The sequence below is a fragment of the Natator depressus genome, chromosome 25 (assembly GCF_965152275.1).
Source record: "Natator depressus isolate rNatDep1 chromosome 25, rNatDep2.hap1, whole genome shotgun sequence".
NCBI lineage: Eukaryota > Metazoa > Chordata > Testudines > Cheloniidae > Natator > Natator depressus.
Genome location: NC_134258.1, coordinates 14,784,841 through 14,811,825, shown reverse-complemented (window position 1 = coordinate 14,811,825; position 26,985 = coordinate 14,784,841). Strand labels below are relative to the sequence as shown.

The following is a 26,985-nucleotide window of genomic DNA, read 5'->3' as shown; positions in this document are numbered from 1 at the left end:
GGGACGCGGACGGGGGAAGATGGCGGCCTCGAACAACCCGCGGAAATTCAGCGAGAAGATCGCGCTGCACAACCAGAAGCAGGCGGAGGAGACGGCGGCTTTCGAGGAGGTGATGAAGGACCTGAGCCTGACCCGGGCCCACAGGGTGAGTGAGCGCGGGGGGCTGCGGCGGACCCCTGCGAGGGGCAATAGCCCCCGGGGGAGGCTGGGGGGGGCTGACCCCCGTGCAGCGGGCGGGCTGCGGAGGAGGGGGCAGTTCGTGTCCGCCTTGCGGGGGCTGAGGAGGGGCAACTAACATCCCTCTCGTGGGTGAGGGGGCGATTGACCCCCCCCCCCGTGTGTGGGGTGGGCTGAGGGAGGAGGGGGCGATTGACCCCCCCCTGTGTGTGTGGGGGGGGCTGAGGGAGGAGGGGGCGATTGACCCCCCCTCTGTGTGTGTGGGGGGGGGCTGAGGGAGGAGGGGGCGATTGACCCCCCCTCTGTGTGTGTGGGGGGGGGGCTGAGGGAGGAGGGGGCGATTGACCCCCCCCTCTGTGTGTGTGGGGGGGGGCTGAGGGAGGAGGGGGCGATTGACCCCCCCCTCTGTGTGTGTGGGGGGGGGCTGAGGGAGGAGGGGGCGATTGACCCCCCCCTCTGTGTGTGTGGGGGGGGGCTGAGGGAGGAGGGGGCGATTGACCCCCCCCTCTGTGTGTGTGGGGGGGGGCTGAGGGAGGAGGGGGCGATTGACCCCCCCCTCTGTGTGTGTGTGTGGGGTGGGCTGAGGGAGGAGGGGGCGATTGACACCCCTCTCTGTGTGGGGGGGGGCTGAGGGAGGAGGGGCGATTAACCCCCCCGTGTGTGGGGGGGGCTGAGGGAGGAGGGGGCGATTGACACCCCCCTCTGTGTGTGTGGGGGGGGGCTGAGGGAGGAGGGGTGCTCTGTGCAGCCCCAGTGCTGGTTTAATGTCTCCCTCTGGAGAGCAGGGCTCACCAGGCTGCCTCCCCAGGATATATGCATGGCAGGGAGTGCCATGTATTCTGGTAGCTCGCAGAAGAGTGGAGACTGGTTGGATTTGTGGCATGGGGTTATGCAGGTCCTTTTGCCCTGTCCAGCTTTTGGTGGTTGCCATGATGCCCACCTGCTGAACAGAAATAGATTATTACTGCTGGCTAGAATCAGTACCTCGGAATAAGAATGAGCATCATTGTGTGAGTGAGAGCCCAGACTGAGGTGAGAGGAGTATCATCTGGGTGTGAGGTCCATGAGGAATGTGGGGAAGATTTCATGTAGTAGTTAGGTTCAGGGGCCTTTTGTGCTTGGTCCTGTGCAAACATAGAGGAAAACATTGTGTCTCTCACAAAGAGTTTATAATCTGATCCTTGTCCTCCTCCTCCTATGTAAATATGCATTTGCTTTCTTGATACCTTCTGTAGAGTGCTGAAAGCTTCCTTTTGCTTTACAAAATATGGAGAGATGAGTCCCTGCCTTGAGTAGCTTGCAACTGAACTTAGACATTACGCAGGATGAGTTCAGGCACAAGAAGGTGTAGAGGAGGCACCTGTATCACCATACTGATAATAAGTAAAACTGTAAAAGGAAAAGGAGGACTTGTGGCACTTTAGAGACTAACCAATTTATTTGAGCATAAGCTTTCATGAGCTACAGCTCACTTCATCGGATGCATGCAGTAGAAAATACATTGGGGAGATTTTGTATACACAGAACATGAAACAATGGGTGTTACTGCTGTTACTGCACCCATTATTTCATGTTCTCTGTGTATATAAAATCTCCCCACTGTATTTTCTATTGCATGCATCCGATGAAGTGAGCTGTAGATCACGAAAGCTTATGCTCAAATAAATTTGTTAGTCTCTAGGGTGCCACAAGTACTCCTTTTCTTTTTGCAGATACAGACTAACACGGCTGCTACTCTGGAGTAAAACTGTGTGAATGCATTGAGTTAACATCATTAATATTTTTCCCATTATGTTTTAATTGTCATCAGTGCAAATTAATGCACCTTCAGCTCCGTCTTGTCTTGTGCTGTCTTTGGGAAACACATAATTAGAAATTACAGTGTAGTGAATACATTTTCAGTGCTTGCCAGGAATGTCAGGGTGCTATTTTGACTGCTTATGGATTTTTCTGATTTAAATCTAGTGATGGTTGAGAGAGAGAGAGAGAAAGAGAGAAAAAACTCTCCATTAGTGTCTTCAGCTTATATGTGTGTGTCAACATTTTTATGCTGCTTTAAGATAAAAAAAAAAAAAAATGCAAGCCTGTTTGTAGCCCTATCATACCATGAAAGGGAACATATTGTTGAATTTGCTGTATTGCTTTATATTCCTTGTTATCAGAATAGTGTAAATACTTGTTTGTTGGTTTAATTAAAACAGCTTGGTCTCTTTTACCAGTAGAAGCTGGTCCAGTAAAAGATATTACCTCACCCATCTTGTCTCTCTAATAAAACAAAGGCACATTTCTTTTATCAGCTAACTCTTACTATGGTATATACTTACTTATTCTTACTCTGTTCATGCTAAACTATTTGTTGACATTTAATGGAGGATGCTATGTGAAGTTTCTCCTTGTGTTAGTTGAGGATATACTGAAAGCAGTTTTAGTGATGTTTGCAGTTATCTGAATCTTCTCTTATCCCTTGTGTTGCTGTTCTCCTGGTAGAGCTTGTCAAGTTGGGTTTTGTAAAGAATCTATTTAAATATACACAAGCTTTGTAATTTTCAACCCTCCAGATAGTTCTTAGGATTTGAATATTCTTGAGAGAGAATTCATGAAACTATGTACTTAAAATGTGCCCATTGAAAAGTGGTATTCAGTACTGAGCATTCACAGTTTGAAATATTTATATACGGTAAGGATGGATACAACTCGCAATCCCAGATCCAAGCATACCCAAATATTGGTGTTCAAAATTCTGGTCTGAATTTTGCAGATGGAACTCATCTTTAGTTTAAGGAAGACCAGCATTGAGAAAGTGACCCAAGCTGAATAACTTGTTTCAGGAATCTGGGTTCTGAAGTGATGGAAATTTTGACCAAATAGCTGAGCACAATGTCTCCTTTGTGATTTTTTTTTATTGCATGATTTCATCTGTGTTTAAAATGCAGTATAAAAAGGGTTAAGCACAATCTTGCTGTTGGCTCTCAATTTCACTTGGCAACCACACACTTTGCTGTCAGTCTGAAAATGCGTTATTCTGATTCAGTTTGTGGAACCAACCCAAAATTTCTCTTGTTTTTTTCATTATTAGTAATTGTCTTTTTGCAGTGCTTTACCATCTTGTCTATTTAGTGTTAGTTATTGGTCATAGCAGAGGCAAAGACTTGCAATACCAAGACTTGTGCATACGCACTTTAATGCTTTTCTGAGTTGGTATTCTTCCATCTATTTATGCAATGTAGTCTTGTGTGTGGTTTTTTTTTTTAAAGTCATGGTATTTTCTTGTTCTCACCAAAGTATTGTAAATATGAAACAGAAAAGTCTTAATTTTTTTCACACCAGAAACACATCTTTCTCTCCCCCCCGCCCCGGAGATTTAAATTATTTTAGTTTGAAAGATAGCTTAGCCTCATCATGACGGAGTGGGGAAGAAGGCCCATCTTGCAGCAGAGAGAACCTGGGAGCATGTTTTTTTGCTTTTGTTTTTAATTATCTGAGGCAGTCTGTGTGGGGAGAGGGAGGTGAGTGGCTAATACAGGGAACACACTAAAGTGGGGATGTGACTCAAATGGAATTGCCCCTTGTGTGGGACCTTTGTGCCTGTAATTGGAGAGATCTGTGAGACCCCATCTTACCAAAGTGAGTGAAAAGAATTTCTCTTTATTGTGGACTTTAATATCATAAACAGAGAGTAGGAGCTGTTTTTAAGGTTGGAGAGTGACTCTTTTGTGGAGAGCCCCTTTTTTGGACAGGGCATGAACTTCCAACAGCTTTTCCCCTACCAATTACTACTTTCTTTTGATGAATGAGCTATCCACATCAGTCTCCCCACAAAATATCTGCTACAGCACAGCCTGATGAGGCTTGCCACTGTGTGTGTCATCCTAAATGATGGAGTTGCAACCTTAATATTTCTTTATAAATATTAATCAATTTTTCAAGGTTGTATGGACCAAAATGTTAGAGCACAAAAAATTTCAAGTAATGTTGGTATTCATATTTGGTCCTTCAAATGTCAGGAAATTCAGGGTATAAAAAAACAGTTTGGGCTCAGAATGTCATCTGCCTTTTAAAGGTGGTTCTAATCCAGTTGGAGATATCCCCTGGATTCTAGCTGTTTGTTTTATATTTTTTGTAAATCACTAGGATTTGAGGGATCAGAGCCAAAACAGTATTTGAGCTCCCTCTTCTGGACTCAGCTGTGTTAACTAAGTGAGCACTGCTCTGAGAGCTGTGCTGACATAGATGATGCTGGTTCATAAACAAGGAAGTAAACAAAAAAACTAGCTTCATGTCAACAGTTGGAAACATTTTGCATTATTCCAGTACTCCTGTGTAAAGGTTTGTGTTGTGGATAAAACCCCAGTGGTAATGGAAGTGCATGGAGATGTTTCATTCAACCTTAATACTAATAGCACATTTCATCTGAGGACCCCTAATAATAATAATAAGCCTGGGGTCCCCAGTGGCACACATTTACTGTATTATGTTCTATAACACATAATCCAGCGTCATATCAATCCCTATGATGGTACTGCATATGTTTAAGACCTGAGAAAATGGTGCATGCCTACATTACCTGGTTTTTTCAATGTTACTCAGTTACTGAAAATTTCTTTTGCGAAATACCCGCTCAAAGTTCACCTTGACTAAGCCTGAATTCTTGAATTTTTATATGACAATGAAGTTTTAAAATTGATCTTTCAATCTTAAACACAAGTGAAAAAATAAACTTAATGTAGTAGGTGTAGCCACATGACTGAAGTAAAATTAAATAAAAATGAATGAATGATTAAACAGGGTAAGATAGCAATACATTTGTGTGTGTGTGTATATATATACAATGAAATTGTTATATGTAAAGTGAGAGAATTTCATTACTTGTATTTTGAATGAAAGCCTGTGTAAAAGAGCACTGTCTTACATGTTCATAGAACACACAATTTGCAAGCAATCAAATGTAAACATGCAAAACAGTATTTAAAAGATTAGTTAAACCAAGAAAGCTCATCTATAAATTTTTTTGTTAAAAGGCAGGCTAAATATTAATGATGGTGATACAGTATTTAATTTTATTACGATAGTGTTTGTTTTTGTTAAAAGGATTTGATGAAAATGCTAACTAGGGAGATAGTCGTTATACAGATCTGTAAAGCTAAAATATAGTGAAGAAACATATCATGAAAAATTAGGACCCAACCCTGCAAACGCTGCAGGTAGTGCTTTGCACGGGGAGTAGCCCCATTGGTGTTAGTAATACTACTTGTGGTAGTAAGCACCAGTGGTCCCTCTAATTTTTGACAGGCTGTGTGCGCAAAAAATTTCTTCTGTGCAAATTTTTGAAGCAGAGTTCAAATTTGTGCGCCATGAGGCAAATGCTCCCAAGCGAGTAAAATGTTTATACATTATCCCTTTTCCCCCCCATGCCAGCTTGTAGAGTTTGGCTGTGTTGATCGATGGTGGGTGAACAATGTCAAAAATCGCCCGTAAATGATATTTCAGCCCAGCTCCGATGTAGTATTTCATTTTGTGTGTGCGCGGTGTTTTGGATCAGTGTGCGCCCGGACACACGTGCAGCTTAGCAGGAACAGTGGTAAGCACTATACTTCACTTCTATAAGGGTTTGAGAGATCTGGCCCCTACGTTATTTAATCAGTGTCTAAAATGCTTAGTCACTTTTTTATTTTATTTCAGATCTTAGCTGCTAATTTCTTAAGCAGAACAACAGTTTTTATTTGATATTGTACTTTGGTAATATTTTAAATACTACCTATAAATCAACACACAAATGATGTAGCAGAGTCTGAATACAACCTAAGTCATGTAACTGATTTAAAAAAAAAAAATCCACCATTAGCAAATCATGTGGTGTTAGCATGGCGGCCTGGCCTGGCCCAGCATGGCACTTCAGATTTCTGTTTTAAGTCACTGTTGATGGATTTAAAGATGTTTTGTCTGGTGCGGCTCATGATTTTTCTTTTTTTTTTTCTAACAGAAGGCTGCTTCTGCATTGTAAACACAAAACTCTCGATATGCAGTTACACAGGGACGTAGCTGGATTTTAGACTCGGGTTTCCCCTCAAATGTACATATTAATTTTGACTCTTAGTTCCCTAGGTTTTTTTGGGGGGGTGGGGGAGGGGGTAAAGGTCCTCCCCTTTAAGTCCTTCATAATGCTAAAGAAAGACTCAGGTCCCTGGATACCACATCTCTAAGACAAAGACGAGGTCATTTAGGCCTGGCTCATAATCTTCCCGTATGGTAACTGAATTTCTGTAGCAGGACGCAGAATAAAGCCATAATCCTGCAATTGACTGTTTGTGGGTAGACACCTGTGCATGCAGGTGGCATCCTTGAAGTGTTTGGGGATTTGTGTGCAGGGGTCTGCTGGTGTGTAAGAGGTTGCAGAATCAGGGCCTAAATGTCCAAGGGGCCATACTGTGTTCCCATTGGTTTTGTGCATTTTGTACTTATACTCACAAGCTTAGGGAGAATTAAATGTGCAGAAATAATTGCACCAGATGTTATTCATTCTTTGTAAGATTTAGTGTAAATTGCATTGTGTGAGCATGAAAGTTAATTACCCACAAGGGAATAAAGAGTTTCTGTTCTTGTGTATCACTCAGTGTTCCTTAACTAGTCTGCGTTGTCCAAAGTAAATAGACCTGGTTGGCTGTTGATATGCCAAAGTATAAAACATACATACTGTAGTATTTCTTACTATAAACTTGCTTACATTTTGTTTGAAAAAAGAAAGGGGAAAATCGCTTTGTCCTTAATTTGTCATTTACATGCATTCTGATTACTGAATTTTCTTAGAGGAAGTCTTTTCCTATAAAGTTGCAGTGTTCTTGTATTTAGGTTCATAGTGTTTTGTTGGATTCCTATACACACACACAAGAAATTACAAGATGCTGTTGAAACATAACAGGTTTTTACAAATGTAACTGTTAGTAGAACACCATATTCAGTTAAACAAGTTGTTTCTTTAGCTCAAGTGCTGAAGAATCCTTATGATGGTTTGCCTTCATAGGAGTTATTCAGTTTACAAGCAAATCCATTCTGAAAGATATGTACGCTCAGCTCTTCCAGTTGTTTGAAGTTGAACTAAGGTTTCCTTCCCAGTAAAATGCTTTCTTGACATCCCAGACACAAATGCCAGAAGTCACTGTAATGGGATATAGACCAATAGTTGAGAACAGTTAGTTCTGAGAGCAGGTTTTTCCACAGTTAAGATCCCCAAAAGTTGTTTTGAGTTGTTAGTTTCTCAGTGTCCTGTTTATAACCCAAAGTCTGTAATTTTGGTTTAGTACTGGTTATAGTTACAAAACTCGGCCTATTGACCTGAGCAGAGAACTGCTCATAAGAACTGCCTGCATGAATAAGGGGGTTGTAGGTCTGGACCACAAAACCATGTCTATGGTATGATATCGAACAGTTGCTGAAAATGTTTTAGCAACACATTTCCCTTAAAAATGTTTGAATGTAGATCAGGTGCAAACCATTTTCAGTACTATTTCAGAAAGTGTGATTGTGATTTGGTGAAAGAAAGCAAGGGAAAACAGTTTTGTACAGTCAACTCTTTTCAGTCCTGGTTTGGGGGAACCATTGCAGAAAACCATGCTCAGTAATGGTTTAGTTTCTTATACTTAAGCTAGGTTCTCACAACTTCTCAGTTGCCAGCTGCATCTCATTTTCCACAGGACAAAAACATCACCTTTTCCTTGGCATCTTGATTTTTTTTTTTAAAATCACCTTAGATTTGACTGTGCCAATTGGAAGAAAGCAGACTCTTTTTTTTAACTGGTTGACAAAATACTGCTTTTAAAATAGGAAATAAGTAATTAGTGCTAGAACCCATTTATTTGTCTCATTGATTTTTGTTGCAAACTGTTTGCTACATTTTTAAAGAGAGTAAGGACTCCCTTCTTCACCGAACTTGGTTTGAGTGGACTCATGCCCAGATGGAGCCCCACTGAAACTCTGTGCAGGATCAGTGACTGTAAGGTGGCATTTCAGCTTTTCATGTTTGAGCACAATAATTCTACCAATTATTTTTACTCTTCAGTGAAGTGTCTGCATTGAGAACATGTAAGGTACGTGTAAGGTGCTATTCCTTAGTAATTTTAAGATGATATACACTTGTTTAAATTCAGTTATGATTTAATAGCAGCTTCTTAAATCTTGTAACTTTTTTGTTTTTAAATTTTATATCTGTGGTAGTAAATTGAGAGAAATTGCAGTTATTTAAAAAAAATTAACGTGCAGTAATGCTAAAATGATTCCGATTCAGAAAAAAAAGTTAATTTTATCAAAGTAAATTTTTTTTAAATTGTTGCCCTTAATGTAAGATACATTTGCATTATCTTATTATATCACTCAACTCTAATTATGAAACAACTGTATCAATTTCTAATAGTGAATTATTACAGCAGTCTTGTCAGAGCAGCTGTGAAAATACCAGTTTGTGCACAATAACTTATTTTGTGTTGGCTTTGTTGTTTTTGTACTGAATATATTATCAGGAACTCACTACTTTAGTGTAGTGTGCAGCAAATGTAAAACTATATCTGAGAGAGAAAAAAACAATGGGGGTTTACATTTTAAAATAAAAATTCAGCTTCTTATGGCTGTAATATTACTCCAGTAGTATCATAACTGTGCTATTATAGCTGTTTTACAGATACATATATGCCAGCTGATGGCATTGGAAGAACTAGGTGAAAAGAAATAGGCTGTCAAGATACTCTTACAGTTTTTGCTAACCATGTAACAATGTTCACTTTGTGACAACTGGTTGTGACCTCAGTAGTGCATTCTTTGTGCTGCTTTGCTCTTAAACAACTTGCATTTCAGCAAATAAATGCAACCCAAAGACTAGTGTAAATTTAAGGGAGTGGTGACCGAAGTGGAGACCTCCACGTAGTTGAAACAATGGAATTCAGGAGGTTAGTGTTGTTTGGTTTGTTTAAAATCATCTTTCTTATAGTACTGAACATGCTATGCATGACAACTCCGAACAAGACATTTGTAAAGGTCTCCATTGGTACTTGTGTTTAGAGTCAAATTAGCATGGCAAAAGAGCATATTTTGTCAACCAAAGATGTTTGAAAATGCATCACTACTTTATAACTCATAACGCTGTCACTGAATAACTATGATAGAACTGTTTATAACTGATTTCCTAAGAAATAAAAATTCTTCTCTCCCCGGAACAATCCTGTGCATTATTTTAAAAAAAAAAATCACATAAAATGAATCTTAATTTTTTAATGATTTGTTGTGGGTTGGGGGAGGATTAGAGTGGCACATTCCCATTTTATGGGGTACCCTTACAAATTTCATAAACATAATCACTTTGCTATTCAGAGGAATTGTGGTCTACCAATTAGAGTAGGTCAGTGGTTTCCAAACTTGTTCCGCCTTTTGTGCAGGAAAAGCCCCTGATGGGCCGGGCCGGTTTGTTTACCTGCCGCATCCGCAGGTTCGGCCGATCGAGGCTCCCAGTGGCTGCGGTTCGCTGCTCCAGGAAGCTCCCATTGGGGAGCCTCTGATCGGCCACTGGGAGCCTCGATTGGCCAAACCTGCGGACGTGGCAGGTAAACAAACCGGCCCGGCCCGCCAGGGGCTTTTCCTGCACAAGCGGCGGAACAAGTTTGGGAACCACTGGAGTAGGTTATTGGGAGCCAAGTCTCCTGAGCTGAGAGCTCCAGTTTCAGCCAGTAACTTGGTGTGTGGTCTTGGGCATGTCACTTAACCTTGTGCTTTTCCCCTCCTTTAAAATGGGAATAATGTTTGTAAAACACTTAAAGGTTCTTGAATGAAAGGTACTAGAAAAGTTCCTCTTTTTTATTAGGAAATGTTCCTAGAATATTTACTTCCTTGCCAATTAATCCCATCTCTGTTTTCTTGGTGACTGGGAGAATACCCTCCCTGATGTTCCCACATACCTTAATTTTTGAGGCTGCTTGTGAGTCTTCTTCATGTCAGTAATTGGATGTGCTAATGGCAGATTGTTGTGATGGTAGCTAAATCTTCAATTCATTTGGATTACCAACATGTAATTACTTTATTATTAGTGATGGGTTTGTTTTCCTCTGGATCGTCAAGGTTTCAGAAGGGAGATAAATTAGAATTGGATGTCCCAAACCCCTATCAGCTCACTTCATTGGATGCATTCAGTGGAAAGTACAGTGGGGAGATTTATACACACAGAGAACATGAAACAATGGGTGTTACCATACACACTGTAAGGAGAGAGATCACTTAAGATGAGCTAATACCAGCGGGGGAGGGGGGAGAAAACCTTTTGTAGTGATAATCAAGGTGGACCATTACCAGCAGTTGACAAGAACGTCTGAGGAACAGTGGGCGGGGGGGGGGGGGGGAAATAAACATGGGGAAATAGTTTTACTTTGTGTAATGACCCATCCACTCCCAGTCTCTATTCAAACCTAAGTTAATTGTATCCAGTTTGCATGTAGTTCAAGAAGGTGTGTTGCTATTTGAGGCAACTGATTATCTACTGCTAGTTCTTCTGAGGCATCAGGTTAGAAAGAGATACTTGCAGAGGTGTGTGTAGCTCTACGGAGGGTTCTTCATTGTTTTTATTTCTAATTGTTCTGATGCACTGAAATCCCTCAAGTGGTGCTCTGAGACCTCCAGTGGGCTGGTTCTTTTGAGAAGATCTGAGGGCAGGTGTCAAGACAATGGACTGGAGCTCCCTTTTCTTTTTCCTCAGTGACACACTGAGGCCACTTTTATGGCTTCTAATACTGCTGGGTAGAGTGGGTTATCAAGTTTTTTCCCCCTTACTATCTATATATCCAGTGGCCGTCAGATTGCTTAAAAGCTTATGGTAAGGACACAATTGCAGGAAACCCACAATAGAGATTCCCGCCCCCTCCCCCCCATTTTGTGGCATTCTCCCACCTGAGAGGGAGACTGAGGAGGACATTTTGAAAAGTGCCTGATTCCCACCCTTGTGCATGGAATTCAAACTCTGTTAATCTTTTCAGTAATATATTTTTCATTTGTCCAACAAAAGGATTAAATCTATGTCAGCTTTTAGCATTCAGGGGATGCCAAGTGCTTCCAAACTTAAGGGGGCTTGTTCCTCATCTTGTAAACTCAGTACAGTTCTTGAGGTGCAGTATGAAGGTCGGAGGCTGAAGAGCAAGTGTAGTCATAATTTCAAGAACTGTCAGAGGGAAAAGCATGTTGCAAAGTTTGTGACATCACTGGGATTGGTGAAGTATAAATTTGGTAGCACCGACATGGTTAAATAAGCTTCTTACCAATGTGAATGAACACAAGACTCCACAGGTTTCAGAGTAGCAGCCGTGTTAGTCTGTATTCGCAAAAAGAAAAGGAGTACTTGTGGCACCTTAGAGACTAACCAATTTATTTGAGCATAAGCTTTCGTGAGCTACAGCTCACTTCATTGGATGCATGAATGCATCCACTGAATGCATCCGATGAAGTGAGCTGTAGCTCACGAAAGCTTATACAAGACTCCACAGTGGATGAATCATTTATTCATTTTGTAACAATAACATTTTAACTAATGAATCACACGAGGCATGCTCCCAGCTACCTGTCAGTGGAGTAAAGTGAAGTAGTACACTTCAAAGAATGTAAATATGCCCTGTTTGCCTTTTGATTTATGAAACATGTAGGGTTACATAACTGAATATTCATTCTGTGGCTAAAAATAAAAATTGGAGCATAAAAGCTTATTTTTTATCTTGCTTAATGAGGGCATCTCTGCTTTTGTTTGATCTTTCCTGAGGCCTTTCTAATTGATGAGCAGGGCATGGGGCAAAGAGCAGGTATTAGGGAGGCGCACTTCAAAAATTATTTGTTCACAATTGACTAAAGGTGTCTCTATATCATTAAACTTAAAACATTTCAGATAGGAGAGGTCTTTTTATAATAAACTAACCAATAAGTTTCAAGTCTGAGTCCAGGTTGAGGTTTTACATTTAATTGTCAGTGGCAAACATTCTCCTTTTGGCTGGATACTTTTCAAAAACAAAGGGTGACATTTGAGAACCAGCAATCGATCTGATTTGTGTGTGTGCGCGCTTTTTTTTAAGCACAAGTAAGGTTTGGTTTGTCTTGTAGCTTAGCTTGGCTCCATGCCCAGCAATAGAGCAGAACTCTGAAGAATAGTCACTATTTTAAGTCTGTATCCTGATTTTACTTGTTACTGAGTTGTGGCTGGGTTTTAAACTGCAAACTTTTGTTCACTAGAAATAGCAAAGTGTATTTAAACATAGAAAAACAATCCTGGCTTTTTTTTTTTAACAAATGTTGCAAGAATATGTTCTGATTGCTTAGACACTCAAATAGGTTAAACTTGTTCATTTTCCAGAAGATTTCAATCTTGGCTCGTGGAAAAAAAAAAGTGACACAGTGCTCTATTAAATCACCCACCCATATTTCTCTGGTATGTCATATCTGGATTCATATGCAAAAGGAATTTTGTCTGTGAAGTATCATGCAAATTTAGCATGATGTATGAATAATAAATATTTTCACTCCTAAAATGCATAATTGGCTACTCCTAGAATAAAAAAGGCAACTTTTGTATAACAGCAACAATATCTCCTGTTGCAGAGGTAATCTGTGTGTGTGTAACTGTAATATTGCTTTATTCGTAAGACAAATAACCTTATAATTGAGGCCACCTTGGAGATTTGTTTTAAGCTTATGGGGGAGAATCTAGAATGTCTTGGAGGTCTAGCTTTATGAAATTTACAGAAGAAGCATAAGAGAACAAATGATTCAGTGAAATGAGCTGAGGTCTCAAATAATCTCTTCATTAAGAAGGTAGAAAAAACCCTCTAAACTCATGAAAGACTATAGTAATTCTTGGCTGCTTTGTAATTGTAAGGATGCAGTGAATACCTCACTAAGTTCAGAAGCCTAGCTGGCAGAGAATCAAATGAATGATTACTGAGTTTCTATCAATAAATACCTCAACTCTGAGTTCTTATGATTGGGTGTCATTTGACTGATGGGCACTGATTTTAACACAGCATTATAATTATAAGTTCTGAGAGCTTCAAAAGTGAATTAATTTTTTGTGTGTGTGTGTGTTGTGTATAATTGTTACCTTTTTATAGCTCTGCTATAATATTCTTACAGCAATGATGGCTCACAGAATCATGGACATTAGAAATGGGAACTTCTTATTATGTCATCCAGTCCAGAGGTTCCCAAGCTTTCTTTTTGCTTTTTCCCCCTTTCAGAGAGTCACATTTCATGCACGCTCCACTCCGCCCTTCGGCAGTGCAGGGAAGAGTAGGAGGCAGGGCTGATGATTGCATGGGAGGATGCAGTGGGTGGTGGGTGCCTGGGAAAATGCAGGGGGGCAGATTGTGTGGGAGGCAGGGGTTGGGTGGTTGCCGGGTGCCTGCAGGAGGTGAAGAGGCAGGGGTGCCTCTGATGCACTCAGTCACACTTCTGTCAGGAGCAAGTGCCAGGTGCCCATCTGCCCCCTGCCTCTTACTTGCTGCTGAGCACAGGAAGATGATCTGCTGCTGCTGGGGAGGCTCTGTTTCCTCCTTGCTGCAGCTTTGTAGCGACCCCGCCCCCCCCCCCATATCAAATCTGGTATCTCTGCAGTGTGCATGCACAGGCACCTGAAGGCTGCCTAGCTGCCTGCAGGCTGTCTGTCTGTCTGACCTGAACTTGAGCAAAGCCCAGTTCCCAAGCAGCGAGTGATGGCAGCAGCCTCCTAACTGTGTCACCAGGCAGGGCCTGCAGTGACCTGCACGATGTGGCTGACTCGGAAGCACCTATGCTCCATCCTGTTCACTGCTCCCCTGATAACCTCATCCCATCTCCCTCAGGGAGGTGCACCCCAGAGTTTTAAAACCAATGAGCTAGTCCATTCCTCTTGTCCAAAGCAGAATCACTCCATGCAGAATCTCTTCCACATGAGGAGAAATTAAAAAGACTAGGCTGTGCAGCTTAGAAAAGAGACAACTAAGGGGGGGGATATGATAGAGGGCTACAAAACCATGAATGGTGCGGAGAAAGTGAATAGAGGAGTGTTGTTTAACCCTTCACATAACACAAAAACCAGGCGTCATCCAAGAAAATTAATAGGCAGCAGGTTTAAAACAGACATGAGGAAATACTTCACACAGTGCATAGTGAACCTGTGGAACTCATTGCCAGGGGATGTTGTGAAGGCCAAAAATATAACTAGGTTAAAAAAAGAATTAGATATGTTCATGGAGAATAGATCCATCAATGGCTATTAGCCAAGATGGTCAGGAACGCAACCCAATGCTCTGGTTGACCCTAAACATCTGACTGCCGGAAACTGGGAATTGACAACGGGATGAATCGGTCAATAATTACCCTGTTCTGTATATTCCCTCTGAAGCATCTGGCACCAGCCTCTGTTGAAAGACAGGATACTGGGCATGATGGACCACTGGTCTGACCCAGTGTGGCCATTCTTCTGTTCAGTGCATATTTCTTAATGTTTTTATCCGGTCTTAAATGACCTGCATAGGTTTTTCACCAAGTCCGTAGCCTTAGAGACCTTGTGGTTAGCAGAGAGTAACTGAAGTTGCAGCACGCTTAGGACAAAGATATTTTCAAAGGGTTTGAGAAGTTGTATACATGAATTTTTAGTGCATTGGGAAGGCTCTCGGGCTTGAGTAGTGCATTTGATAGCATGTAGATGGCCTGCTGTCATCAGTGGAGCTATGCACAAGTGCAGCAGTTAATTGCAGGATTGAGGCCTTTTGTTGGAAATTGTGAGTCCCGCCAATGGGTACGTACGTACTTTACTGCTCAAATGGTATTGAAGAGGTGTGGGATTTTTAAAAAAGCTCCAATGAAGTATAGCTATGTAGCAAAAACAGTTTTCATTTCATCACAGTTGCTTCCGATGAAGTTGGTTTTAGCCCACTAAAGCTTATGCCCAAATAAATCTGTTACTCTTTAAAGTGCCACCAGACTCCTTACAGTTCGCATTGCTTTTGTCACTGGCTGATAACTTCTAACATGTTATACATAAGAGGATTTTTTTTTAGTAATTTTCACTTGGTTTGTAGTAGTCATTTGGCTTCCTGTTTTGGCTTGGTTGTCTGTGCTCTAGAACCTACAGCACTTGAATATTAATGGCATCACAGCTCAAGTTTGAAGACATTGGCAGATGCAAGTAGGGAAACTTTCAGAGTCCTATCTACACTGTCTGGATGTAGCCAGTGTTGTTGCTCTTCTCTTCTATGAGTAACCAAAAAAAAAAAAATCACTTGTGTAAGAGAATAAAACTGTTACAAAACATTTCACATTAAAGGTGGAATACATTATGTCCCTTGAGTGCTCTGGAAAGAACAGGTGCTATCACTGTAGGTTACAACTTTGCTCTACACTTCAGGCTTTCACTTCCTGTGCCAGTCCTGTTGGAGAAACATCTGTCAGTCTGGATCCAGACACTGCTGTCTGATCAGTGTTAGGAACTGCAGGCAATCAGTGTCTTTAGAAAGTTTGGCTTGCTGGAGTTGCTTCCCAACTGTGACAGCAGAGAAACAGGGAGAGGAGAAGGAATTTGTTTTTTGTTTTTTCTCTTTGATACAGACTCTGCTGTGCAGTCTGTGTCTGCACTGTCCTCGTAGAATTGTGAAAAAGCGGGCAGTTACCAGTCGAGCGCAAGATATGGTTAACAGTGTCTTCTCGTGAATTAACACACTAGCGGCTTTACAGATAAAATCGTTCTACTGTCATGAGCATTTAATGTTTTCCACCACTAATCTGACAACTAAGTAGTGTGGCCTGAAATTTAGGTTTGCTAAAAAATAAAAATGATAACACTTTAAATGGTTTAAGAGCTTCTGTCTGGATGTAAACGTTCTCTTGCTGGGTTTGCAATCTCGAGATTGAAGCCTTAGTGCTAGTGAATATGAATCATAAAGAGAAATTGGTCTCCTCTTAATGTTCAAGTTGATTAGAGTAAGTAATGTAAATTGTGAAAACCAGTGTAGCTGCTTAATTTTTTTGCCTTTTTTCATAAAATAAGGTGTTAACATAAATAATAATTCTCCATGCACTTGGACCCGTGTGCCTGCATGGATCCCTATTGACTTCAGTGGGTTCTGCATGGGTGCAAAAGTCTGCCTGTGTGTAACAGTTTTCAGGATCAGGGCCTTGGATAAGGAAATTGTTTTAAAAATCATTTTTTAACTTGTTAGTGCCTCTTTGAAATAGCATTCTCTCTCTCTCTCTCTCTGACTCTCACACACACACACACACACACACACACACACACACACACACACACACACACACACACACACACACACACACACACACACACACACACACACACACACACACACACACACACACACACACACCCTTTAATAATTTGATCTAGTTATTCAGGTTTTTTTGCAGAACATATAACTTGCTGTTTTCTGAAGTAAAAAGAAACTTCAGCCAGAATTCTAGTATGTAAACTAGCCAAGGTAGAAGCTGTGTGTTGAGTATTTGACAATCTGAAAAATCCTTGCATTTGATTAGGTGACTACAGATGCTCAAAGACAGAATTAAATGATATAAAAATCAAGGGATTTGCACTCTTTATCTTCAGTAAAAAAAAAAAAAAAAAAAAAAAAGACAAATCAAGGACCCATATTTAACCCCCGTTATCATTAGATTACAATTGGAAATTGAACTGCATTGACTTAGAATTGCTGATTAAATTGATGGAAAAGTCTTACACATTTTCCTTTTGATGACCCTTGCAAATTAGCAGTTATTTCTTCACCTCTACACCCAGTCAGGAACTGAAAGGAATATTTACATCTTCATCTTAGTGTCAGGATTCTACCATTAAAGGTGTGTGTGTCTGTCTTTTTGGGCTGGTGGGTGTGGTGGGTGTGTATGTTCAAAAGAAATAGCAAAATCAGCAATTTCAGTTATAGATAATACTTGCCTATAGATAATATGCTTGTCTTGATTTACAGTGTTTGAAATTTCTCTCAACTGTTCTTGTTAAGTTTGTTAGACTAAATTTTTTCCTCCCCATAACCGTTCTGTATCGAACATCGCATTTGCACTCACGACTACAATTATTTTTATTGCTATAGTGAGTAGGAGTACTAGTCATGGACCAGGACTCCATTGTACTATGTGCAAACACAACAAAAACCAGTCACTGCCCCAGAAAGCTTAAGTATAAGACTAGAGGCGGATAGGCAGATGGGGGAATGCAAGGAAACAGTGAAACTGTTAGCTTGCATAATAGGCAGTGGTCTCAGCACACCAGCAGCAAAACCGTTGCCAAGTATTTTGTAAGCATCACGAGGAAGAGTTTTTTAAGCAGGGATTTGAAAGGGAATAAGGAGTTTGCTGCTTTTGTGTGTGCGGGGAGTTTCTTCCAAACCTTTGGGGCAGATACTTCAAGATATGTAATGAACGATATAATAGCCACTGTAACTCACCCTTCGCTGTTTCCAGCATATAATACAAGATGCCACTTCCTGGCTGTCATCTGTATTCAGGCAGCTGTCCACTTATTTGTGAGTTGTCCCTGTGGGCCAAAATGTTTGCTGCTTTTTTTTTTAATTCATTGATTGTCAGACATTTTATTAGTTTACAAAGCAATGATAGCTTTGAAAATCAGACTCCCTTTTGCAGTTTGTGTTTTGTGAAGTGTGCTGAAGGCAAACTCTAGTCACTGGTCCTCTTTAGTGCAGTAAGTGTGCTTACCCATATTGTCTTGCTGTGCAGTAAGTCATGCCCAGCAGGCTTGGGAAAAAAATCTACTGGTTTGAAAGTGGACTTTCTCTTTTGTAGTGTTTAATAGGGTTTCACCATATTATTTGTTTCACTTCATATATAATCTGGTATCCTTGAACATAAGGGATCCCAAGTGGCCTTATGTTCACCATAATCTTTGCTGCTGTGGACCAGAAAAATTAAAAAAGAAAAAGCAAACAAATAATACTCTATACACTTGATCAGGCAGTCATGTCATTCAAGGCCAAAAACCATCTAAGGAGTTTAATGACAAATATTAACCAGTTCTCCCAACTATTATGCTGAGTGAGTGACTAACTTGCCTAAGGATGCACTGGATGTTTAGCCTAATAAGGTGTAAAATACCTTGAGGCTAAAAGTGTTAGCCAGGATGGTCAGGGATGCAACCCCATGCTCTGGGTGTCCCTAGCCTCTGACTGCCAGAAGCTGGGAGTGGAAAAGCTTATGCTCAAATTTGTTAGTCTCTAAGGTGCCACAAGTACTCCTTTTCTTTTTGCGAATGCAGACTAACACGGCTGCTACTCTGAAATGGGATGGATCACTGAATGATTGCATTTTCTGTTCATTCCCTCTGAAATACCCGACATTGGCCACTGTTGGAACGTAGGATACTTGACTAGGTAGACGAATGATCTGATCCATTATGGGTGTTCTTATGTAGTAGGATGGTACCCTTTCATTAGTATTGTGTTTCTGATTTTTAATGGGACTCTATGTGGGTATGTTGGTCTGCCTGCAAGTATCTGATTGCAGGACACTTGCCATAGTTTGTACAAATGGGGGTACTGGTTTAAATTTTTCTTTTTAGGAGGGGATATATGGGTAGAAAATTTTCTTTTTTTCATGGTTGTGCGACTATGTTTGTGATCACAATTAAAAGGAAAACAGATTTACAAATCAGATAGAAATTCTAGATCACTTGTAGGTAGGGTGATATTAGCAAATAAGAGATTCTGTGGCTGGAGGAGGTGTAGTTGTATTAAATAACCCTGGGTGAAGGTCTGTGCTGTTGTACATGTGTAATTTGTAAAAAGCCGAAAATGGCTGAGAACTTAAAATTTGAATGGTAACAGACTGCAAAACCTGGTGATATTCTAAACAAAAAGAGCTCTCAACCATGCTTTTAGCTCTTTCCATTGGTTCACACTGACTCAGCAGACATTCTAGGCTTCAGAGAGAAAGAGAGACAGTGACAATCCTGGAATCTTATTAAATAGATTAATCAAAGAGTAATTGTCTTGCTCTTAAGATTTCTAAAGTTAAAAATGCAAAGTGAATTTCAAAAGTCTGAACAAGAGGGCTATTCTTCTATGGTTAAAAATGATTTTATGTTCAGAGTTGTTAAACTATGGTATAGTTTTGGGAAGCTTCTCAACATAGGCAGAAAAAACAATGTACTTTAATTTTTTGATGACTTAAATAGATTTTGCGTTATGTAGTGACTGGTTGGCTTATGAAGTTTTTAGCCGAAGGCTATGCTGTCAAGTCCAAATCCATATATGTGAATCTCTTATACACTATTCACTTATCTTTCCTTTTAAGATTTTATTTGCTTTGCTTATCTTCGTGGGAATAGTGGACTGGGAGAAAGTCTCAAATTCCTTGTGGAAACGAACTGGCCAATCTTGAGGTTATTAGATTTTGTTTTTAATTTAGGGCTGGAGAAAGGTGCCAGACTGACAGCCTTGGAGACTGTGACATCCACAGGTCAGTCAGAGCCTGGGCATTTGGATTGGCAAGCTTTCTTATTGCCCTGCAGGTGTACCTTACTTCTGATCTTACAGGGCCCATCTTTAGGAATGAGAGGGGAGTTTGGTCTCAACTACCCATGTGGTCCATGGCCTCTGCTCAGATGACTAATAAGGGTAACGATTATGGTGTAGTGGCCTTTTGTTGATGTGGATGCGCAAAGAGGGAACTGGACTGGGACCACCACCTCATTTCATATAGGAGACCCCAGATTAGCTATTGAATAGTAAGTCTGGGTGCCAGCCCAAAAACTTCCAAGCAACTGTAAATACTTCTGGGATGTTGTTTCTGTCTCACAGATAGTCATTTAGGAGGGGCAGTTCCTGAGCTCTTTTAAATGTGCCTTATTTGGAGACTGCATGGAGCAGCACTCCAAGCAATCTCATTTCAGTTGAGACAGATTTGTACTAGCAGACTTCCTGAAGACTCTTCTGTAGTCTAACCTTATGTATTTAAGATAATTCCTTTTAGCCCTTTAATCAGAGAAGTTTAATATCACTAATGTTTTATTTTAAATTATAAATTAGATTAAATCTTTGTTTAATTCACTGTATATTTAACTTGAAAGCACTGGCTGATTCTGGAATAGCTAAGTTTGAATTTGTATGTAAAATTTAGTATGGAAACTGCAAACTGGCAATTCTCTTGAACTATTACTTCCTGTGTTCATGAGATTCACAAGAGATTATCTTTGTTCTCATCAAAAGGACACTCCACCCTTATTATGATATCAGACTTGTGGGAGCCAAGCATTCTGAATGTGTATAAAGAGATGTTTTAAAAAGGGTGATCATGAAATTTGTCATTTTACTGCAGCTGAGTTCTGTGTACACACTTGTAACTTGCTGAGAATTTTTTTGGGAAGAGTTTAGAACGTCCAGTGTTCAGTTTGCATAAATGCTGTGTTATTCCTGGTGGTTAGCACTTCCTTTGGCTTCCACCTGCATATTTTGATACTACTTAAAGTTGTGCAGGAAACCCCCATGAAAAAATAATGCACTTTTCACTTTCAGAGATCTGGTTCTCTTTTCCCACAACTCCCCTCCATTCTGAATCCCACTGTCCAAACTTATATTTTTAGAAAGTTTTAGCCCAATTTAAATGGGACTCTTGGAGGTAAGTCAAGTGAATGTGACTTTAGTTCTTGCATGCAAGTCATAAAGTAGATACAGGAAAATTGCAGCACTGCTGGCTGTTAGGACAAGCCAGTAATTGTGTTAAATCTGGTGGTGTTGGATTCTGGTCCAGATTCTGATCTAGGTTGTACTGTTGTAAATCCAGAGTAACTCTACTAACTTCAGCAAGATTAAAAAGAAAAGGAGGACTTGTGGCACCTTAGGGTATGTCTACACTACGGAATTAGGTCGAATTTATAGAAGTCGGTTTTTTAGAAATCTGTTTTATATATTCGAGTGTGTGTGTCCCCACAGAAAATGCTCTAAGTGCATTAACTCGGCGGAGTGCTTCCACAGTACCGAGGCTAGAGTCGACTTCCGGAGCGTTGCACTGTGGGTGGCTATCCCACAGTTCCCGCAGTCTCCGCTGCCCATTGGAATTCTGGGTTGAGATCCCAATGCCTGATGGGGCTAAAACATTGTCACGGGTGGTTCTGGGTACATATCTTCAGGCCCCCGTTCCCTCCCTCCCTCCCTCCGTGAAAGCAAGGGCAGACAATCGTTTCTTGCCTTTTTTCCTGAGTTACCTGTGCAGACGCCATACCACGGCAAGCATGGAGCCCGCTCAGGTAACCGTCACCGTATGTCTCCTGGGTGCTGGCAGACGCGGTACTGCATTGCTACACAGTAGCAGCAACCCATTGCCTTGTGGCAGCAGACGGTGCAATACGACTGGTAGCTGTCATCGTCATGTCCGAGGTGCTCCTGGCCACGTCGGCCGGGAGCGCCTGGACAGACATGGGCACAGGGACTAAATTTGGAGTGACTTGACCAGGTCATTCTCTTTAGTCCTGCAGTCAGTCCTATTGAACTGTCTTATGGTAAGCAGGCAGGCGATACGGATTGCTAGCAGTCGTATTGTACCATCTTCTGCTGGGCAGGCAAGAGATGTGGATGGCATGCAGTCCTTCTGCACCGTCTGCTGCCAGCCAAAGATGTAAAAGATAGATGGAGTGGATCAAAACAAGAAATAGACCAGATTTGTTTTGTACTCATTTGCTTCCCCCCCCCCCCCCCGTCTAGGGGACTCATTCCTCTAGATCACACTGCAGTCACTCACAGAGAAGGTGCAGCGAGGTAAATCTAGCCATGTATCAATCAGAGGCCAGACTAACCTCCTTGTTCCAATAAGAACAATAACTTAGGTGCACCATTTCTTATTGGAACCCTCCGTGAAGTCCTGCCTGAAATACTCCTTGATGTAAAGCCACCCCCTTTGTTGATTTTAGCTCCCTGAAGCCAACCCTGTAAGCCGTGTCGTCAGTCGCCCCTCCCTCCGTCAGAGCAATGGCAGACAATCGTTCCGCGCCTTTTTTCTGTGCGGACGCCATACCAAGGCAAGCATGGAGGCCGCTCAGCTCACTTTGGCAATTAGGAGCACATTAAACACCACATGCATTATCCAGCAGTATATGCAGCACCAGAACCTGGCAGAGCGATACCGGGCAAGGAGGCGACGTCAGCGCGGTCACGTGAGTGATCAGGACATGGACACAGATTTCTCTGAAAGCATGGGCCCTGCCAATGCATGCATCATGGTGCTAATGGGGCAGGTTCATGCTGTGGAACGCCGATTCTGGGCTTGGGAAACGAGCACAGACTGGTGGGACCGCATAGTGTTGCAGGTCTGGGATGATTCCCAGTGGCTGCGAAACTTTTGCATGCATAAGGGCACTTTCATGGAACTTTGTGACTTGCTTTCCCCTGCCCTGAAGCGCATGAATACCAAGATGAGAGCAGCCCTCATAGTTGAGAAGCGAGTGGCGATAGCCCTGTGGAAGCTTGCAACGCCAGACAGCTACCGGTCAGTTGGGAATCAATTTGGAGTGGGCAAATGTACTGTGGGGGCTGCTGTGATGCAAGTAGCCCACGCAATCAAAGATCTGCTGATATCAAGGGTAGTGACCCTGGGAAATGTGCAGGTCATAGTGGATGGCTTTGCTGCAATGGGATTCCCTAACTGTGGCGGGGCCATAGACGGAACCCATATCCCTATCTTGGCACCGGAGCACCAAGCCGGCGAGTACATAAACCGCAAGGGGTACTTTTCAATAGTGCTGCAAGCTCTGGTGGATCACAAGGGACGTTTCACCAACATCAACGTGGGATGGCCAGGAAAGGTACATGACGCTCGCATCTTCAGGAACTCTGGTCTGTTTCAAAAGCTGCAGGAAGGGACTTTGTTCCCAGACCAGAAAATAACTGTTGGGGACGTTGAAATGCCTATATGTATCCTTGGGGACCCAGCCTACCCCTTAATGCCATGGCTCATGAAGCCATACACAGGCAGCCTGGACAGTAGTCAGGAGCTGTTCAACTACAGGCTGAGCAAGTGCAGAATGGTGGTAGAATGTGCATTTGGACGTTTAAAGGCGCGCTGGCGCAGTTTACTGACTCGCTTAGACCTCAGCGAAACCAATATTCCCACTGTTATTACTGCTTGCTGTGTGCTCCACAATATCTGTGAGAGTAAGGGGGAGACGTTTATGGCGGGGTGGGAGGTTGAGGCAAATCGCCTGGCTGCTGGTTACACGCAGCCAGACACCAGGGTGGTTAGAAGAGCACAGGAGGGCGCGGCACGCATCAGAGAAGCTTTGAAAACCAGTTTCATGACTGGCCAGGCTACGGTGTGAAAGTTCTTTGTTTCTCCTTGATGAAACCCCCCGCCCCTTGGTTCACTCTACTTCCCTGTAAGCTAACCACCCTCCCCTCCTCCCTTCGATCATTGCTTGCAGAGGCATTAAAGTCATTGTTGCTTCACATTCATGCATTCTTTATTCATTCATCACACAAATAGGGGGATGACTACCAAGGTAGCCCAGGAGGGGTGGTGGAGGAGGGAAGGAAAATGCCACACAGCACTTTAAAAGTTTACAACTTGAAAATTTATTGAATGCCAGCCTTCTTTTTTTGGGCAATCCTCTGTGGCGGAGTGGCTGGTTGGCCGGCGGCCTCCCCACCGCGTTCTTGGGCATCTGGGTGTGGAGGCTATGGAACTTGGGGAGGAGAGCGGTTGGTTACACAGGGGCTGTAGTGGCAGTCTGTGCTGCAGCTCAACCATACACTGGAGCATACTGGTTTGGTCCTCCAGCAGCCTCAGCATTGAATCCTGCCTCCTCTCATCACGCTGCCGCCACATTTGAGCTTCAGCCCTGTCTTCAGCCCGCCACCTCTCCTCCCGGTCATTTTGTGCTTTCCTGCACTCTGACATTATTTGTCTCCACGCATTCGTCTGTGCTCTGTCAGTGTGGGAGGACAGCATGAGCTCAGAGAACATTTCATCACGAGTGCGTTTTTTTTTTCTTTCTAATCTTCACTAGCCTCTGGGAAGGAGAAGATCCTGTGATCATTGAAACACATGCAGCTGGTGGAGAAAAAAAAAAGGGACAGCTGTATTTAAAAAGACACATTTTATAAAACAGTGGCTACACTCTTTTAGGGTAAACCTTGCTGTTAACATTACATACATAGCACATGTGCTTTCGTTCCAAGGTCGCATTTTGCCTCCCCCCACCGCGTGGCTACCCCCTCAACCCTCCCCCCTCCCCGTGGCTAACAGCGGGGAACGTTTCTGTTCAGCCACAGGCAAACAGCCCAGCAGGAACGGGCTCCTCTGAGTGTCCCCTGAAGAAAAGCACCCTATTTCAACCAGGTGACCATGAATGATATCTCACTCTCCTGAGGATAACACAGAGAGATAAAGAATGGATGTTGTTTGAACGCCAGCAAACATACACTGCAATGCTTTGTTGTACAATGATTCCCGAGTACATGTTACTGGCCTGGAGTGGTAAAGTGTCCTACCATGAAGGACACAATAAGGCTGCCCTCCCCAGAAACCTTTTGCAAAGGCTTTGGGAGTACATCCAGGAGAGCCGCGAATGCCAGGGCAAAGTAATCCTTTCACATGCTTGCTTTTAAACCATGTATAGTATTTTAAAAGGTACACTCACTGGAGGTCCCTTCTCCGCCTGCCGGGTCCAGGAGGCAGCCTTGGGTGGGTTCGGGGGGTACTGGCTCCAGGTCCAGGGTGAGAAACAGTTCCTGGCTGTCGGGAAAAGTGGTTTCTCCACTTGCTTGCTGTGAGCTATCTACAACCTCATCATCATCATCATCTTCGTCCCCAAAACCTGCTTCCGTGTTGCCTCCATCTCCGTTGAAGGAGTCAAACAACACGGCTGGGGTAGTGGTGGCTGAACCCCCTAAAATGGCATGCAGCTCATCATAGAAGCGGCATGTTTGGGGCTCTGACCCGTAGCGGCCATTCGCCCCTCTGGTTTTCTGGTAGGCTTGCCTCAGCTCCTTAAGTTTCACGCGGCACTGCTTCGGGTCCCTGTTATGGCCTCTGTCCTTCATGCCTTGGGAGATTTTGACAAAGGTTTTGGCATTTCGAAAACTGGAACGGAGTTCTGATAGCACGGATTCCTCTCCCCATACAGTGATCAGATCCCGTACCTCCCGTTCAGTCCATGCTGGAGCTCTTTTGCGATTCTGGGACTCCATCATGGTCACCTCTGCTGATGAGCTCTGCATGGTCACCTGCAGCTTGCCACGCTGGCCAAACAGGAAATGAGATTCAAAAGTTCGCAGTTCTTTTCCTGTCTACCTGGCCAGTGCATCTGAGTTGAGAGTGCTGTCCAGAGCGGTCACAATGGAGCACTCTGGGATAGCTCCCGGAGGCCAATACCGTTGAATTGTGTCCACAGTACCCCAAATTCGACCTGGCAAGGCCGATTTAAGTGCTAATCCACTTGTCAGGGTGGAATAAGGAAATTGATTTTAAGAGCCCTTTAAGTCAAAATAAAGGGCTTCATCATGTGGACGGGTGCAGGTTTACATCGATTTAACGCTGCTAAATTCGACCTAAAGTCCTAGTGTAGACCAGGGCTTTGAGACTAACCAATTTATTTGAGCATAAGCTTTCGTGAGTTACAGCTCACTTCATCGGACGATTGTTTCCTGCTGAGGTAACTGAGTTCGGAATCTAGTTGTTTGGAATGTGCAGGCAGTCAGGGTACCAAATTGTTACATGACAAATTGCTGTTTCATTGTAAAGGTGCTGCTGTCAGCACATAGGATGTTCTTGGTTGTATCACTTTTGTAGCTTTTTGGAAATATGTTTGTTTTTAAATACAGCTCGTTTCACAAATCTAAAATAGCAAATTAGTAGCATGACATTTTCATTTGGGCAGCATTTCGTTTACAATATACAACTGCTTAATGCAAAACCATTGTTTTTAATAATGAAATTTCTAAATTGATCTTTTAATTTAAAATACATGTTTCTCTGGGAAACATACAGTATAAATTGACACTGTTATCTTGGACCAAGAAAGTAAAATATCTTGGTGAAGTCCCAAGAGTTCAAAATAGAAAACTTCCATTAATTTAATCTCACTAGAGCAAACTAGAGTTGGGAAGTGTGAAAGGATTTGAGAATAATCTCACTCTGTAAAGCAACCTTTTATTTTCAAAAATGATGATCAGAGTATTTCAAAGCATCCAACCTCTTTTGTCTCTGGGATTGCATCTTTAATTTACATTTTGTGCATATAGTTGACAGGTTCATACCTTGGTGGAGTTATTTTGATTAGAAAAAGGAGGAAGTATTTGCTCTGGTGGCATCCAGTATCTATTCCAATTTAACTTGCTTCTTACCATGGAGGCTAAGTAATCCCTCTTAAGATGAGTCACATGTTTAGAGCACTCACAAATCGTAACAGTGAAATTTGCATTGCTTTTTGTCTGGTTTGTGCACACACAGCAGACTTGAACTGCATTTTCTTGGTATCAGGCAAATATTTGGAGCATAAAAATGCTGCTCAAACTTTTAAAATATCAGTCAGCTGACATTGTCATCTGATCATACAGAGTAACTTCAGGAAGTGGCCAGATGAGGATATCTTTCCTTGTTCTCCTTCCTTGAGTGATAATCGTTATGTATTCCACTCTTGGTGTATATATGCCCCATGTGCCAAAGATTGGAACCTTAGGGCCAGTAGTGTCCATTGGCCTGCCACCAGCTTTCTTTATGTCCCCTGTCAAAGGGCATAAAAGGGTTGAATAGGGCCAGCTGCCTCTCAGTTCCTTCTCACCATCTTTGGCTGAG

At 42.3% G+C, this 26,985-nt stretch overlaps 1 protein-coding gene across 4 annotated transcripts in view; it reads left to right on the top strand.

Moving 5' to 3' along the window:
• CRTC1 (CREB regulated transcription coactivator 1) overlaps nt 1–26,985 on the top strand; it is an 83,046-nt gene continuing 56,061 nt past the window's right edge. For all 4 annotated transcript variants that reach the window (XR_012636298.1, XM_074939613.1, XM_074939612.1 and 1 more), the window contains exon 1: nt 1–145. Coding sequence is in view for 3 of the 4 variants with exons in the window: in XM_074939613.1 (XP_074795714.1) it covers nt 20–145 (126 nt within the window). In the remaining variant the exon portion in view is untranslated. The remainder of the gene's footprint in view (nt 146–26,985) is intronic.